Source organism: Phoenix dactylifera, chromosome 11 (assembly GCF_051530095.1).
Source record: "Phoenix dactylifera cultivar Ajwa chromosome 11, Ajwa_hap1_PhDact_Kaust_v1.1, whole genome shotgun sequence".
In the NCBI taxonomy this organism is placed as follows: domain Eukaryota; kingdom Viridiplantae; phylum Streptophyta; class Magnoliopsida; order Arecales; family Arecaceae; genus Phoenix; species Phoenix dactylifera.
Genome location: NC_143200.1, coordinates 1,744,818 through 1,762,665, shown reverse-complemented (window position 1 = coordinate 1,762,665; position 17,848 = coordinate 1,744,818). Strand labels below are relative to the sequence as shown.

At 36.2% G+C, this 17,848-nt stretch overlaps 1 protein-coding gene across 4 annotated transcripts in view; it reads left to right on the top strand.

Annotated features, from left to right (window-relative positions):
* PHOT2 (phototropin 2) overlaps positions 1 to 16,987 on the top strand; it is a 34,934-nt gene extending 17,947 nt beyond the window's left edge. For 2 of the 4 annotated variants that reach the window (XM_088706345.1, XM_008798203.5), the window contains exons 14-24: positions 444 to 528; positions 1,606 to 1,686; positions 2,568 to 2,671; positions 6,102 to 6,151; positions 7,361 to 7,467; positions 9,623 to 9,745; positions 10,994 to 11,045; positions 12,756 to 12,868; positions 15,701 to 15,841; positions 15,937 to 16,055; positions 16,598 to 16,987. In XM_088706345.1, the coding sequence (XP_088562471.1) occupies positions 444 to 528; positions 1,606 to 1,686; positions 2,568 to 2,671; positions 6,102 to 6,151; positions 7,361 to 7,467; positions 9,623 to 9,745; positions 10,994 to 11,045; positions 12,756 to 12,868; positions 15,701 to 15,841; positions 15,937 to 16,053 (973 nt within the window). In that variant the 3' untranslated portion in view covers positions 16,054 to 16,055; positions 16,598 to 16,987. The remainder of the gene's footprint in view (positions 1 to 443; positions 529 to 1,605; positions 1,687 to 2,567; positions 2,672 to 6,101; positions 6,152 to 7,360; positions 7,468 to 9,622; positions 9,746 to 10,993; positions 11,046 to 12,755; positions 12,869 to 15,700; positions 15,842 to 15,936; positions 16,056 to 16,597) is intronic. The other 2 variants (XR_001879763.4, XM_089926030.1) reach the window with 2 other exon arrangements.
* The last annotated feature ends 861 nt before the right edge of the window (positions 16,988 to 17,848 follow it).

Here is a 17,848-nt window from a genome sequence, read left to right as displayed (position 1 = left end):
GACTCGTAAATTGTTTGTATTGTCTTTTCTTGTATCGTTGAACCTGTTACTTGTAAGCTGCAAATAACCAATGATAGTCTATATGCATTGTCAGAATGCTGCTTAGTTTGATAGTAGTATGCATAGATGCTAGGATGTTCCATTGGGATAGAATAGACTTAAAACTTCAATAGGTGTAGTGGTAGCATTAAATTAAATATTCTTTGTTAAAATTGGCAATTGAAAATCCAGCAATTATATCCATGCATAATATTAGCAAAACGATGTTTTAACTATAAGTAATTCTTTCTTCTATATCTGAAATATTAATTACTTGTATCATACGGTGTAGTCATGTATATCAATAGTTCGTGGAATATTACATACAAGAATTACCACTCTTCAAATTTGAAAAAGTTTAGTTCTTCCACTAAATTGATAGGTCTGTTGGCTGTTTATTGCAGTGTACATATGGTGGAACTGCAAGGTACCGGTGAATTATTTGCTATGAAGGCAATGGACAAATCAGTAATGTTAAACCGCAACAAGGTCTTGTTATAAGGATATGTATTGATTGTTTTGCAATAATGATTATCTTGCTTCTCTGAATAAAACTTGTTAGTGAAGTCACAAATTGATGAAGGACATGAGCACGTACTGTATATTGTTCTCATATCGATCAACAACCACAGAGTCCACACCCCATGCCTTAGTGCGCTGACTCATCATGTAGATCACAAAAAGTTACATGACACTATTGACAAATATGCTAAAGGCATACTTAGATACGCTAGGGAAGTATATTCTTTTGTATTTAGGCTATTTTTTATTTCTTTCTAGTCAGTAGTGGACTTGTTTTGAACATATAAACAGATATTTAACTCTTTTATATATCAATTTGGGTCAAACTGTTGTTGAGGAATCTAATGGAAACTCAAGCAATTATCTATTTAAAAATAAAAAATTTGATCCACAAATTAACAGGAATTAGCATATTATCAAATTAAAAGAAATCAATAAAAAAGTTCAAAATTTGCAGTAAAAACTTACTGATTTTACCTAATATTATTGATTCTAATTAAGAACAACTATGATAGCTAATAGCTTATACGATAAAATTATAGTCTGTTCACGTTCTTGATAACCCAGAAAAACAAATTCCAAGCTGATGAGGATGTTACAACCCTTTTTAAAAAACAATAGTTAAATATATGCTAATCCAATCCATTCCAGGCGCTGGTTCTGGCTCAGCATGGCCAGCACTTGAAACCTGGTTTGAAGATTGTGGGAAACCACTGTGCAAGACCACCTACAGTTGTGTGTGACTTTGCTACATAATATTACCATTTTCAAAACCATCCAATAAGATGTGCACAGAACTCAGAGAGATTTTAGGGGGTAACAACTATGCCAACAAAGGAAATATGTGGTGCAATTCCTCAAATCTAATCAGAAGGTGCCAGTTATCAGAAAGAAAAAGGAGAAGTAATGTGCTATAATCTTGCTTGTGATGAGTTTCCAATCTCAATTTACATATAATGTTGTTAAATATGTACACATGAAGCAATTGTTAGATATTATTTGTTTCCATCGAAAGAAGGTTTACTGTCTTCGTGCACTATGCAGGTTCATCGAGCATGCATAGAGAGGGAAATTTATTCGTTATTGGATCATCCCTTTCTTCCGACACTGTACACTTCCTTTCAGGTTTACTACTTAAAACATATTTATTCACTAAACTAACTTAGCTTGCAATGCACCAAAATAAATGTGGCAAATGTTATGCTTTATGAAACATTGGATATGCAGAATGCTGAAAAGACAGATATAATACAACAATCAAAGTTCAACCTATGCAAAAATTCTTATTATATGCAAAAAAGAGTATTTACACCCAATTTCATTAATAATTTCTATATACTCTTATATTTCTCACTTTCATCCTTTTCTGGTGTCAGCGTTCCCTTGCATGGGCCAGGTTATCCAACCAAGTTTCATTAAAAGAAGCATGAATTAGGCATTAGTTCATTAATTCGCTAGGTTTCTCATAAAAACTGCTCTCCGAAACTTTTTTTTTTTCACATGGTGGTGTTGTTATAACAAAGTTGTTGTTAGTTAAGTCTTTATTATATAATACCAGCATGAATTAGGCATTAGTTCATTAATTTATTCATGAGTCATGTGCTTTTATGTCAAATTGGAGATACAGGGCTATATGAATTCCTTCATTTAGCAAAAATCCTTTCACATTAATGTTAACATCAAATATCCAAACTTTCAAGTATGCTCAAAATGGAAATATAATTATGAGAAGATCTTGAGATTGGTTCTAACAAATGCAAGATGTTGTTGGCTAGGGCACTTTGATTTTACTTGCATAATTATATGTCCGGGCAGACAACTACAACTATTTTTAACAATTTCTGAAATTTTCTGCTTGTAATCAATCGAAACAGTTACTTTTATCTCTAACTTTCAAACTCCATGGTATTCATCATGATATATTCTAGTTTTAAGTTGCTTTACATCATTCTGCGATGTGTATTTTATCTCATCAAATACAATTTACTGTTTTGTCTTCTCCACAGACACCAACACATGTTTGTTTAATAACAGACTTTTGCTCTGGAGGAGAGCTATTTGCATTGCTTGACAGGCAACCTATGAAAAATTTCAAGGAAGAAACTGCAAGGTACAAACAAAATAGTGTATAGCTTTCATTCTATTTGATAGCTTAACTAAAACTATTACCATACCATCAATTACAAATTTTCTAGTTGGCATGCTTGTTGCTGCTCAGAGTGACACTCACATATTTATATAAGTTGAGATACAAACCTATTGATAGGATTTATGGAAAATAGACAATATTCACCTTATTTAAGAACTGTAGTGTTGGTACCGGTATGGGTGGCGTACCGACCCTCAGTACGCAAAAAAAAAAATCCATACCATACCGTACTGACACTATGCTAGTGTAGCACCGGTACGGGGTCCTGTATTGGTACGGCAAACCTTGTCTACAACAACTCAACATATAAAAGACTAGAAAAAAGGGGAGATATATCACCCACGCATTAAGTGGACATAGAAATAGTTTTAACTTTTAAATGTTAACAATGGCTTCATTTGATTAAGCTTTGGAAGTATCAGAACATTCTGAACTTTGGTACATATATGTTTTAAGATGTGTAGATAATAGCTATCAAAGGATATTTTTAATTTATATGGCCCATCATGCATGTCAGCAACCTAGCTCTGCTGGTACCTTCCATTGTGTCCACTCGATGTATAGGTAATAAATCTCCAAAGAAAACAATTGATTTTTGGTTTTTGAGCATTTTCAGCATCATATCATTTTGACAAAAAGAAAAATGTTATATATCATAATTAATCATGTGATTTCTCAATTAGATAGTCCATGCAGTTTGCATTAGTAAGTTTTGGGCTCAAATCATACAATACATTGCTGTGCGCAAAGTCCGCCGAACCGGTACTGGGATCCGTACCGGTTGGCGGACGGGTTGATACAGTACCGGTTCGGTACCGTACTGACACACGATATGCTTGCACACCCATTTTTTTGAGTTTTTTAAGTTTAATTAATTGGTAATCAATCTTTTTCAATGTTTTTAAGTCTAATTTGATGTTTTTTTGATGTTTCCATGATCCTGGTTTAACCTAAATGATGCATTTTATTGTTTTAAAGTAATACAAAATATAAAATAATTAGTAAGATATTGCATGCTACAAGAACCAACATGAAATATTTTAAAATCAACTAGTGAGGTAAAAAAATAAAATAATACAATCAATTACATATATTTAAAGTATAACATATATACCGATATCTAAAATCTCGTCGAGTGGTGATGCTCTTATAAATATCTGGATCATTAGTATAGTCAGGAGGCAGATCGGCCCACCCCTCTAATCAAGTGGCGTTGTAGTCTTATATGTTCATCCTATAAGGAACGCACTCTGGGTTTACTCTTGGATCTCTCAGTAAAGCTCTGATTCTGAAAAGTATCCTTTGGTTGATAAAATGGCTGTGAAAGAGCTCATCTGAATAAGCCGGCAACAAAATCCGATCCGTAAAATGCTCCAAGTTGCGTAGGATAGTAGCCACCGGAAGATACTTCAGATGCATCATATCCATATTCGTATCCGTATGAGTCATAAGCTGCATATGGCTGCGGATAATAGGATCCATTATACGACTTGGAACCTGATACGTCTATGGATTCTACTCCACATGCGAAGTTATCTACAGTTGCATCTTGTCCTCCTGAATGACTTCAATGAGCTCCTCCTATATGCAATCGTATCCTCGCGGGCTCTACTAGATCGTGCACTGCAGTTCCTATCCTATGTAGCAAGTGTAAACTACAACTCACCAATGAATCGAAGACCACCCTACGGTTGTCTCATAAATGGTGGTCTCATGTCTCCCATTTTCTTCCTAGCCAGCAGATCCATGACGACCAGAACTGCTGCTCTTGATCTCTGAATCTATGTAAACTGGCTCCTCCACATTCTTCATTGGCGTTGCAGATGCTTTTTGTTTTTTTGTGTGCTGACAGCTGTCTGTTTATCCTTTGTGCCACTCATTGCCTGCTTACCCTTTGTGTCACTTGTTACTTGCTTATCCTTCGTGCCCCTTTGCCTGACTATGTTAGAAGAATGTGTCGCCCTCCTGATTGAGTCGACCAGATAGCGTAGTGGTCTCGTCTAAGCATTTCTCGATTATATCTCTAAGAGGATATCTTGGACAAGGAGTTATGTGGTGACCGGCTCTCCAGTAACTTCTATCGTTGTGGCTGATCAGCTAGAAGGATGCGTGAAATATTGCTCTCCGCTCATTGCCTTACATGGACTCTAGCCTTGCTGGCTATAAAACTGGCCGATCGTGGAGGCGATCTTTGCTCATCAAGCTCCGGCTCCTGCTGCTAGTCTACAAGCCATCCGATCATAAGATCATCTTGATCATCAACAAAAGCACTATGAATCGGATCTGTATACTTTAGTTCCACTTCCTTCTGAATGCACGTCAGCCTCAAAAGATTGTAGTGAACATATACAATGTCGTTGAGGTACTTCTATGTCAAATAGTTCTTCTGCTTGCTGCAAATGAGGGCAAAGGTGGACCAGTTGCACTCACAGCCACTCGAGGAGACTGTCTGTGAGAGAATCCGGATAGCTAGCCGCTTAAAATTATTTGTGGATAAACCAAAATGAATCCACTATCTGCTTATGATTTTTATGTCACGTAGATCATCCATAGATCTACAACACATCATAAAATCAAGCCCAAACAAAAAAAAATGGCATTATCTCTTCTTATTTTGCAAATTTCGAGCTATTTTTTGGAAAAAAAAAGAAATAGAAGGAATAAGATGGGGGAGAGGAAGCACACCTTATTTAGGCTTGGATCTTCTTCAATTGCGCTGAATCGGTGTGATTTTGCAAATTGGAGAAAAAGGGGAGCTAGGAGACCTCTAAAAGTCTAAATGTTATAGAGAAGAAATGTTGGAAAGGCCTCGAGCCTTTTCAACATCTTTTAACAAAAGGAGGAAAGGGAGAGGGGGCCCGGTTCTGAACTGGGCTGACTCGGTGAGAATTGGACGGTTTGCACCGAGTTCAAATGGAATCGTCCGGTTCCGGCCGGTTCGGTCCGATTCCAGCTGGTTCGGAGATGGTCCCTATTTTAATAGGCGAACCGACCTGATCCCTGACCGGGTCGGCTTGGTACGGGCCGAACTGGATGGTTCGGTCCGGTTCGGCCGACCTTGGTTGTGTGTGCGTGTGTTTTAAGTATTAAACCAATTCATTTAACCAGTAATCAGATTTCTTATTTATATGTGCCTTCCTATGTTAATTATTTCGACTGTGATGTCTTATAGGCATGTTAATCTAAATGCCTGACCTAATTAAGCCTCTATATGAGCCATTTGATCTCACAAATGTTTATCATCAATGTAATTTAATCAGCTGAAGCTTGCCCTTTTCTCATGAAAACATTTCTCATAGGCTTCAAGTTGAATTATTCTTAACAGTATTCGCATGCTTCATACATGGTATTGCTGTTCCCCTAATTCAATTTTAATCCTCAAATTTTTCAGGTTCTATGCTGCAGAAGTTGTAGTCGGTCTGGAATACCTTCATTGTCTAGGTATGTCTGCCAACTCATAAATAGTGTATACTAGAATTACCTTAAGTTCTCCTAGTTATTCTGCATTTGGTTTCTGGATTTTCTCGATTAAGGTGTTTACATTGTAGAACAAGAACAGTCCTACACTGATTGTTCGAAAATGACTGATGGTCTTACAAACAGATAATTTTGTTAACATATGAGCTCTACAAGTAATCCAAATCAAATCAATGGAAACTAATAGATTGTCCAATGTAAATTAATTAGGTAAATATTGAAGTGGACTATGAAAAGATTCAAACTTTATGTCAGCCAAATATTTAAGAATAAAGGTTTGGACCTGTACCGATCATCAGCTTGGCAGCCAAAGAATTTAGACTCTTTCCAACTATAGGATAAAGGCCTAGATCTCCTGCCCCTGCAAATTGCATGAGCCATTCACCAATTGGCTATCTAGGTTCTGTGCTAGCCTGCAAGGAACCTTCTTGTTTAAAGCTTCCTCAGACAAGAATGTGGTAATTAATGCATTAAGGATTGACACCAAGTGCAGAGCTGATCATCAAATATAGTGGATCATACCTTGATCAGTTATGCCAACCCCATATAAATGAAGGAGGTTTGTTTGGATAAGTTTAATTACACAACCTCCATCTTCACTTAGTTCTTTTGTACAAACAGATTTACCAAGTTGACCTCAAACTAAAGGGACAAAACTCATGGCTTATGATCTGTTTGTATACAAATCCCATTGCCTTCTGCGAATCACATGCTTTTAGAGACAACAGATTTTATGGACTCACAATCCTGGAGAATGATATATTAACTGCCTCTCCTATGGTGGATGCAAGGTGAATTGAAACTTAAGGCTTCAACATGGGCTGACATAATAATGCTCAATTGCTCAGTCTTATCCTTTCTCTTCATTCTGAATACAAAGGATAGAATCATGTCATATCTATGATGCTATTCATCACAATAATAAAGGTTCCATTTCAACCAAAAGTTAAGAAAACTTACTGGATGAACACTTGGATTTCTTTATATGCTATTTTTTTATTAACATTTATATATATGTTTCCAGTAAATGGAATTTAGCACCAGGATTAACAACTGAAATTTTTTCCCTGGTAGTCTGAATCATCAGCAGATGAGTTGCAGAAGAATTTAAATCGTTAAAATGTGTAGAAGATTCACAAAAAGTAATTGTATTTTCAAATCTTTATTATGTAGGAATTATATATCGCGATCTGAAGCCTGAGAATATATTACTCCAGAAGGACGGGCATGTCGTGTTGACTGACTTTGATCTGTCATTTTTGACATCTTGTAAACCTCAGGTATCTTTTCTTATTCCATTTGAAAAGTAGTTAGTTCCTTACATGTATCTTATGTTTCTTTTGTTTGAAAGAATTTTTTGTACGGTCAAATGATAATTTTCTTATTAATGGCTTTTGACTAAAAGGTCTACCATTGTCTCTGGCCATGCAACATTCTAAAATGATTTGTTTAAGAAAATTCTAAACTGATTTTTCAAATGATTATTTTATAGTTTTCATAAAGTGATTCTGTATTAAAACTATTACATTAGCTTTTTGGATCAGTTTTATAATGATATTATTGTTAGCAGAGGAATGGAGAAAGATAAAAAGATAGAAAATAATACATCCTTCATTCACGATGAGAGAGAGATTGATAGGTAGTTTTTTCATTTTTTTTCAGAAAGTGGCTCTGTATTTACTATTATATCACCTTTTTGGATCAGTTTTATAATGATTTTACTGTAAGCAGTATAACAGAGAAAGGCAAAAGATAGAAGATAAATAATTCCTTCATTCAAAATGACAGATATATGGATAGATAGAATATTTTGTTGAAAATTTTGTTGGAAAATTTTGGAAGATCCATTGTTAATTAAGATAGTGCGTTCAACAAAATTTTGCAAGATCTATTGTTAACAAAGGTGGTACCTTCCTCTAGATTCATGATAGCCACTATCTTCAATAAGGTGTTCATTTTGACTTCTAGGGGTTTAGGGCGTTCATTGTAGTGCATATACTAGTCTTGATTCTTTTACTAATACTTTACATGTCTCTATGTATGTATGCGTGCCTGCTGTCATGATTAACTGACACAATCACTAACGACCACCGTGAGGGACAAGCCCTTCACTGAACTCAAAAAGGACTATTGTGTGAAGTGAAAATAAATTATAGGACGTGAGGTAGAGAGGAGAGTGAGGGGATCAATTGCAGCATAAATTTCACCTTTGATTTTGAAAAACTTCATCATTCTACCTTTAATGTAATTGCAAACAGGAAGATGGCTCCCCGATGCTTCAATTTGCATGTTAATACTTCTGCAAGTAAGGAGAGTATGTTTACTGGAAGTTGCATCATTTATTAATTGGGTTGCAAGAACTGTAGCTTGAGTTAGTGACTTCTACTCCCTTTTTCATCGAGTCATTTCAGGCACTGAACGTTGAGTTTTTCATTTTATCTCATCATGTTCTCTGGCAACTTCTCTAGGTTAGTGGAGAGAATTGCAACTCCAAAATAGGTGAGAGACCTAAGGCAAAAATAACTGGTCTAATGAAAGATTGAAAATATTTTGTCATTTCTCGGAAAGCAGCTGCTGCTACTTGAATTCATGGTTGCTACAATATTTTCCCATGGACAAACATGAGAAAGAATGATGATCCACTTGAAAAAAGTAGTGAGAGCATCATTGGCAGTTGTCTTATGATTATTCCTTTTTTCTTGGGTCTGCACGAGCTTAATATGCACTCTATTGTTTAATCATTTCATACCATTCACTTGAGTACTTCTGTTAATTTAGGTGATTTATTCAAGGCATCAATTGGCCTTAGATATATTTACCCTTTCTCTATGGGAGAGAATATTCAACAATCTTTCCATTATTGCACAAGCAGTCAACTACCATATCTTTGAGGGTGCAGCTAAGCACACAACACATCTGTACTTGGCATGGTTTGAGGTGCCATGCCGTTTGCTCCATCACAACTTGATGCATCTTCATTGCTTAGCTACTGGACCCCCTATAGTGCACTCATTTTATTAGAATTACACGAGTTATATTAGTTGTAAGGAATGGGTTTAGCTCACCATCTGTGGCTACCCATGCACAGATAGTGATGTCAGACCCCGTTTGCGTGACACACACCCCAGTGTTCGTGTGCAGGTGAGTGCATCTCATGGGTGCACCATGCATCAGGTCTGCAAGACCCTCATCACTGCACACACGAGGTAGCACTCACCACTTGTGACGAGCCAAATGGCTTTCTAGTTGTAAATGTGGAGTTGATATTAAATAGTTCGAGCCAGTATAATTTGATGTTATCAATATATAATAAATTGTAGTTACATTCAATTACTTGAGCTACCAACATCTGCTATTTGAGTTTTTTCAAATATCTATCTGTGTTTTCAATTTTCTTAACAATGAAAGTTTTCGCATACAATTAATATTTTGCAGGTGATAAAACATGTATCACCGTCTAAGAGAAGAAAATCCAGAGATCAGATTCCTCCAACCTTTGTTGCAGAACCTAGTACACAATCAAATTCATTTGTTGGAACAGAAGAGTATATAGCTCCTGTATGAACTTCTATCAGCTCATGGTCATTAAGTTGTTTTAATAATACCTATGCTTTTTGTCATACACTAACAGTTATATTTATGAGGAAGAGAGTATTTATTAGTGTGATTCTTAAAAAACACAATCATGAAACCCTATAACATCAATTTTGGGTTAGCTATATATACTCCACTTTACCCTATACAAAGTCCAAATATTACCTCTTTAATCTAAATATTCTTTTGTCTTCCCTCTTTTATGGATGTTCAACTTGTACCAGAAACCACCTCCACCTCTGTGTTGTCTGTAGCCAAGTTGCAAAAACTCTTGACAATCAGAAAGGCTTCAGCCTTAGTTCGTCCTTTTTTGGGTTCTAATCTAACTCCCCACATATGTGTCAAAACATAATCTAGAATTAATTTCAAACCTAGTAAAGTATATAGGAAAGCAACATTTACAAATGAAATATACTACATTGCTCGGAAAAAAAAAGAAACAATGTACCACATAGCTCCCTGATTATGTGGATCCACCTGAACCTTGAAGATAAGCCCTATACATCTTATGGAGAGCTGTGCGGTACCTTGCATGTGTGGGTGAAAGTTACCCATGCATGCTTGTGGCTCCACTATTCTATATATGATATACCTTTAAAAAAACAAAAATTCAATTCCTCAAAACCGAACAGAAGCTTCATTTAAACGAGAGACAGATAAATACTGCACGGAATATGATTTCATATTTGATGTGATGCAATGTAGGAAAGGAACCTGTCAGCAACTAGTATAGGGTCCAAAATTGTTCTGTGAAAGGTATTGGAACATCCCTTGCACCTATTGTTGATCTTATGGTATACCTGGCCATTCCAATGTAACTATGAACTAGATTCTTACAGAGGAAAGGAAAACAAACCTTCAACTTCTATACAGAATGTTTCTTCAAGAACTAAGAAACAGATTAAAACAAGCAGGGGATTCCTTATTGAAAATGTCACATTCTTTAGCTCAATTTATTCAAGTTTTTATCAAAGTCATAATTCTGCTATTGATTATTTAGGTAATTGAAACCTGTAGACATCTTATTTTGGAATGTCGTTCTGTCATTTTGTGATTTATCATTCCATGCCTTACATTCCATGTGCTTCCCGTGAGCTCCAGAATTTTTATGCTTCTGCTAGTTATAGACACTATCAGACATCTACATTAGCTAATAGATAACGTTAGAATTCTTAAGGAACCTCTATATCCTCTCACATCTCTTTCTTTCAGGAGATTATCACAGGAGCAGGACATAGTAGTGCCATAGATTGGTGGGCTCTTGGTAAGCATTTAACTATATGGTAGCATTCATTACTTTGTCTCTTTGCTTGAAGATTTATGCATCCAAAAGTATGTTTGTTTGACAACTAACAATTAACAACCCTTTCTTATCAAACTTTCCCATGTGAAATTTTAATGTCTACTTGTCTAGCATGTAGCCATCAAATAAGTCTAAATTTTGTGGGAAAATGGGCCACTAGAATGGGCTTCCTTATTATAGGCAGCAATATATGATCCATGCAGTAAAAGAATTTCCTTTTGAAGGCAAGATGACAATAACTGCTTGCTTCTTGCTTCCTAATAGCATGTTGACCATCATAAGGATTGTTGCAAGGTTAAAGTACCGAGGAACAGGCTTGTACAGTCCATGATGAACAGGAAAACACCAGGTCCTCAAACCTTGAAGTGACCATAAGTTACATGTAAAAAGCAATTATAACATTAGGTGAAGTCAACAAGCAGTCGAAGTAGCAAGGTATCCAATTTTACATGCAGCGAAAAATTTCATCAGATCTGGCCAGACACTGTAGGAACTAGAAAGTGCAAAGGGGTGGGAACTTTAAAGTTTTCCATTATTCACTTTAAGCTCTTCTTTATCAACTTTGGACCAAATTCTTGATCATTTTAACTCCTCTCAAACCTCATGGATGGCCAGTCATTCTCTACCAATCCTACCTCAATTACTCAATGAACAATTTTTGCGATTACAAAACTAATATATATCCCTCTCCAATTAGAACATAGGTTACTAATATATATCCCTCTACAATTAAAACATTGCTCAAATACAAGGTAAGCAAAATTTTCAATTCCCAAGTAGAACAAAAAGGCATAAGAATTCTATCACATATGCACAATAATAATAATAATAATGATAATTGGCTTGCTATCGAGGAAGAGTGTAGCTCAATATATCCTGTAATAAACTCATGCTATGCTTGTATAACAAGCGCCTACCACATTTTAAAAAGCAAGTTGCCAAGTTTAATAACTGTTTAGGTTCTTTACTGGCCCTCAGAATCCTATAATTACTCATATAACAATGTTAATGTCTATAACCAAAAACAACCTTAGTCAACAAAATGGCCTGCATGCAGCAGAAAATGTCTAGTTTTGGTTTGGAGAAAATTAGATACATCATACAAAGAGCAGAACATGAAATTACCTGCTCAACATAATTATGGAATGCCTTTATGATTGAAGGTATACATAGGCATCTTTATGCAACTTACAAACAGAAATAGTTGAGGTATCTATTCAGATATTGCTACAAGCAACTGTCTTGCATATGTTAGTCTACAACGTTAATTGTATATGATCATAATCTTACTGATATATGAGGCAGATACTTACATATAATTTATGTGAAATATTTTACTTGCAACATTTTGTACACCTAGTTGAGTGAATTGGCTCCTGTAACTAATGCTCTTTGCGACAAACTAAAATGTATATTTTCATCTAAATATGCAAAAAGGGACCAGTGGTCCATTATCCAATGCATGTAACACCTCAATTATCGACCATCAAGTGATCAGTCACTGAACTACCTTACAAGTAGCTCTAATCACCTTCTTAATCATGTCTTAATAGGCTTCTTTTCAATCTTTGTAATAATTGACAGAGCAAATAGACTTTTCCAGATCTACATTCTTTTGATAATCAGCCAAATTGGATATATTATAGCCTTGACTACTTTTTCAAACTGCAGGAATTTTGTTGTATGAGATGTTATATGGCCGTACACCTTTTCGAGGAAAGCATAGGCAAAGGACATTTGCCAACATTTTGCACAAAGACCTCACCTTCCCTAGTAGCATTCCAGTAAGAAAATGTCTCTAATCAGATCTTGTAATTCTTCATTCTCTCAATTTAGTCTATAGCTGATGCCTAACCAGTTTTTTTACCTATTTTATAATATATAATCTCTAATTTTATAATATCAGCTTGCATTAAGGCATTAGTTGTCACAATTCTATTTCAATTAGGCAACAACCAACAAGGCAGGCTCTAACCATCAAAAGGGGGTTGGCTCTAAGCCAGGATGGCACTGCAAAAGGATTTAGCACATACAGTTAGATTTCAAGCTTCCACATGTAGTTGGGAAATGTTATCTGTTAATGTGCAAAACATCAGGTTCCTTGCTAAGGCTTCATTAGCATGTAGGATGCCCCACTTTCAACCTGACCCAACAGAGACAAACAGACAGACGGGCAGACACTTGACTCTATATAGATCTGATAAGTGCTTCCAAATTGTGTTCAAATTTGTTATCAACAAACACAGTTGAAAATGTGAGGTTCCTGACCAGGGCTTATTAGCATGTCGGAAAGTTCCCTCAGATCTGACAGGTGCTTCCAAACCAGTTTACAACCTTGTTCCTCAGAATCCCACAGAAGTCTGCTAATTTATGCTAAAAATAAGTCAAGTTCATAACAAGTATGAATTTTTCATTTCCTATCATCATCTCAGTTTTATAAGTTGCAACCATTCCACAAAAATGGTAATGTCTATATCGCATGTCTAGTGAACAAATAATGCCAAAGCGAGTTTTCTACATCTAAGGACTTAATTATTAGTTTTAGCTGTTAGTCCTATCACTCATATAATGCTTAGATGGTAAAACATTTGAACTTTAATAGTTCTACACGAGCTCCCACAAGTACGATAGAAATGGAGTCCATTTAGCACAAGCTGGCAGAACCAGACAAGCCAATCAGATAAATTCTAAATTATTCCTCCTGATTGTAATTCTTGAAGATTCTCCATATAATGACTAAATTTATTTGGAGCAAAATTCGCCGAACCGGTACTAAGACTCGTACCAGTCAGCATTTGGTACGGGTCGATACCGGTGCGAACCGGACGAAACCATTCCGGCCGGTTTTGGCTAGAGCCAATCAGATTCTGGCCCTCTAGGGGCCGGAACCATTTTCTCAGTTCGGCTCAGTTCGGCTTTCTTTGATTTGGAGGTCCCAGCCTACCAAGCTTATAACTAAAAGGAGTACTTTTGGACTTAAGTTTCCACCAAGGCAGCATAGATATCTTAGAGCTATGTCAAAACAAGAAGGAATTTAATCTTAGATTTTCTCCTTTTCTAAACACATGGACAGTATAGCCATTAGCCAGTTTGCCGCCAACTGAGTCATCATCCAACAAAAGTGACCTTAGCCTTTTGACACAATAGAGTAGCTCTTGAAGTTTGTCAAATATTCTACTCAGCCAATCAGGCAGTACCTCTACCATGGATAAACCTTCTGAACTTTGGTTCCAGACATAGCTAAGCATCAACCACTCTACATTGAGATCTCATCATGGCTTTAGTTTCCCAAGCAGCTTTAAAGAGATTAGGAAATCTGCTGAAAATGTGAACAGTCCCACAACCACCTAGCTCTCCAAGAGCTACACAATCTGCCATCACCAACTGAACATTAGTAGCGCACAAAAACATCTGCTGACTTCATCACACCGATAAGGAGGAGGCTCCTTTTGAGGAAACAAGGCTGAAAACTAATGCAGAGTTACCTCTAAAATAAACAGCTTTAATTACACTAGTCCATAAGTTAGGAGAATCATCATCAAGCAATCTCTAGAGACACTTGCCAAATAAAATCCTTAAGGATAATGATGGGTAGGGGATAAACTGGAGAATCATCATCAAGCAATCTCTAGAGACACTTGCCTAATAAAATCCTTAAGGGTAATGATGGGTAGGGGATAAACCCCGTTTATCCCCATTGAATCCAAAAACAAGTGCCAAACAGGAGTTTAGACCAGTAAGGTTAGCTACACCCAGCAATCTAGTCAAACCAGGTTTAATAAGTTTAATTCAATAACAAGGGGGAGCTGCTATGGGCTATCATCAGTTGCATGGTACATCGTACCGACCTGAACCGAGCAGTGCGGGGCGTATTGTACTGTACCAGTTCGATACTGGTATCCGGTACAATGGCGTACCGATACTCGGTACACTAGAAAATCTCGTACCATACCGTACCGATACTGTGCTAGTATGGCACCGTTACAGAGTCCGGTATTGGGACTGTGAACCTTGATCTATTGGTTTAAGTCATATTAAATTCCATTTATTCCAAAAATGCCTCTCATTCCTATTTAGAGAATACATATTTATTAAAAATGTTATTATCCCATAATATTATTATAGTTTCAAATTTCAACATCTTGGTATACTATATTATGTCATATCATATCATATAATACCATATTATAGTGAAATATTGTATCATATTATGTTATTGCACGCTTTATCAATTTACTGCTTTATCATGGTTAATATAATATTAAAATATTCTAATATTAAATGGCTTTAAGATAAAGGAAATTGCAAGGGCAAATTTATGCATCACAGCAAAATATTACCTTTTTCTTTTCTTATCCTCAGCATCCAAATTCCAGACAATACAACAACAAAATCACAACTATTACTTGATTATAGCAGCATTTCTCCCAAGCAGAAGGAATACTTATCCCAACTAAATCTATCCAAAATTAAGTCTACCTGGAATATAGCCTACTTATCCCCATATATACCAACTCATTTAATCCTAGGCCCAAATGCTTTTTCCAGTACTCTCAGCAAAAGAATAAATGTTGATGAAGTTGATTCCTACTTGGCTAAATGTGTCTACTGGGCAGGTTAGCCTTGCAGCCAGGCAGTTAATCCATGGATTGCTCCACAGAGACCCTGCTTATCGTTTGGGATCAAATATTGGTGCAAGTGAAATCAAACAACATCCTTTCTTCCGTGAGATTAATTGGCCTCTAATTCGTTGCATGGTAATTTAGATCAGGGTGATCAATATTTATTCCCCTTTGGAAAGCAATAATTCATGAAAACATCTACCTATTTTCATATATTTATATTTTTGCAGACTCCACCTCAGCTAGATGTTCCTCTTCAACTGATTGGGAAAGAAGATCATTCAAAAGCTAAGGATATGCAGTGGGATGATGAGGATATGCTTGTTCAAAGTCTAGAAACACTTTAAGGGTGAGAATTACTTTGCAGCTAACATGTATAAGCAATATCTTGCAAGATATATGCATGCGCTAGTCAAAGAAATGCTCCATATATATTAAAACTTGTGTTTATGGAAAACAAAATTCTTTTAGAACAGAGCCGCTAAGGCAGGAAATGCTGAACATATGCCAGATAAGCCCCTCAAGGATTCTGGCATGTCAGGCATAGTTTCTCTCTGATTTTTATAAGCTAGATACTTTTTGGAAGCAACAGTGCTTTCTGGGATCATCATTAAATGCCCATATCAAGGCATGTCCAACTTGCAGATTGAAGCTACACGCTGCTGAGCCATGTATCATCTTTCAGAGACCTAATTAGAAATGGGCACCTTCTAAGTCTTTATCTTGCAGTATATCCACTAAAGCTTGCACAAGCTACCAGTAACCAGTTTTTGCCAATCATCATGCTGCTTTTTTCATAACATTTGGATCTCACAAATGATTATTGTAGAACAATATAAAAGCAGCAGTTTTGTTTTTTTCCTGACTATTGGTTTTGCATAAACGGTGCAGGTACTTGCTTGGGTGAGAGGATCTAGTGCCTTTCTTCCCTCACAGATTTTCCAGTCCAATTACTTTGTTAAGAGATTATCGTCCTATCTGGATAAACATTGGTGAGGGAAATGGACAGGTCATCATGCACAGCAAAGAGAAGTGATGCATATTACTTTGTTATTTTGGATGAGGAAAATGCTATACTGTAATCAGAGAACCAAAGGACAATGTCATGTCAGGTGTTACAGATTTCTTTGTTGCTAAGGACCACTTGGCCCCTGAAACATAAGATACTCTTTCAGAAAGAACAATCAAAAGGCTATTACAAGGGCATGTTTCTGTATATGTGCTAAATACTTTTGTACTTCTATCTGGTTTAAATAAAATTGTGATTTATGATTGTATGAACTCAGGAGGACATATCATTAGGCTTTGCTTTATGCATGGCCTACCGGATGGGAGGAAATATTAAATATCTTCATCTTTGGAAGACCAAAAGACTGAAGGGTTCAACATCCAACCTTATCTGAGAAATACTGTGAGGGCTCCCCAACCTCAGGGTTCGAACTCTGGTCCTCTCCACTTGGGAGAGCGATGCCAACAGGCTGAGAGAAGGCTGGTTCAACATCAGTCTTGTAAGCTTAAAGGCAATTAAAAATTTGATCAAAATTGTAGCTAATTTATTCTCATTTGAGTTCAACTTCACAGCTTCATTAATTCACCTGAAGAAACTTCTTGTAGAAGACATTCATACATGTCCGCTAAAGGCTTATCTATGCGGAAATGCTAATGACTCTGGTTGGAAACTTGCTAAAGGAGAATATTATGAAGGTACAGGCGAAGGCTCTGTCTGTTACTGAGTTTTGCAATTTATTACCTATATAGTATAACTAAAATTGTGGATTTTGAATTATGAAGCAAGTCACAAGGTTATTGGAGTAACAAGACAGTCTTTTGATGGTCAAGCTCAAATGTTTTTGAAGCAGCTTAAATCTTACCAGATCAGCTCAGAACATATTTCATATTAATGAATAAATGAAAAGAGTTGGAAATGAAGGATTTTCATAGATGAGATAACGAAGGCTTATATACATCCAACTGCTATATGTGCAAATTGGGATGGTAGAACAAAACCTAACCCTAAGAGGGAGGAAAAAAAATGATCTTTGAAATCCTGCAATCTCAACTTCGAGCTAATATTGAGTCCGTATTCATATACTAGAGCAGAATTAGTAACTCAATTGGGTGCAAAAGTTGAAAATAGACCTG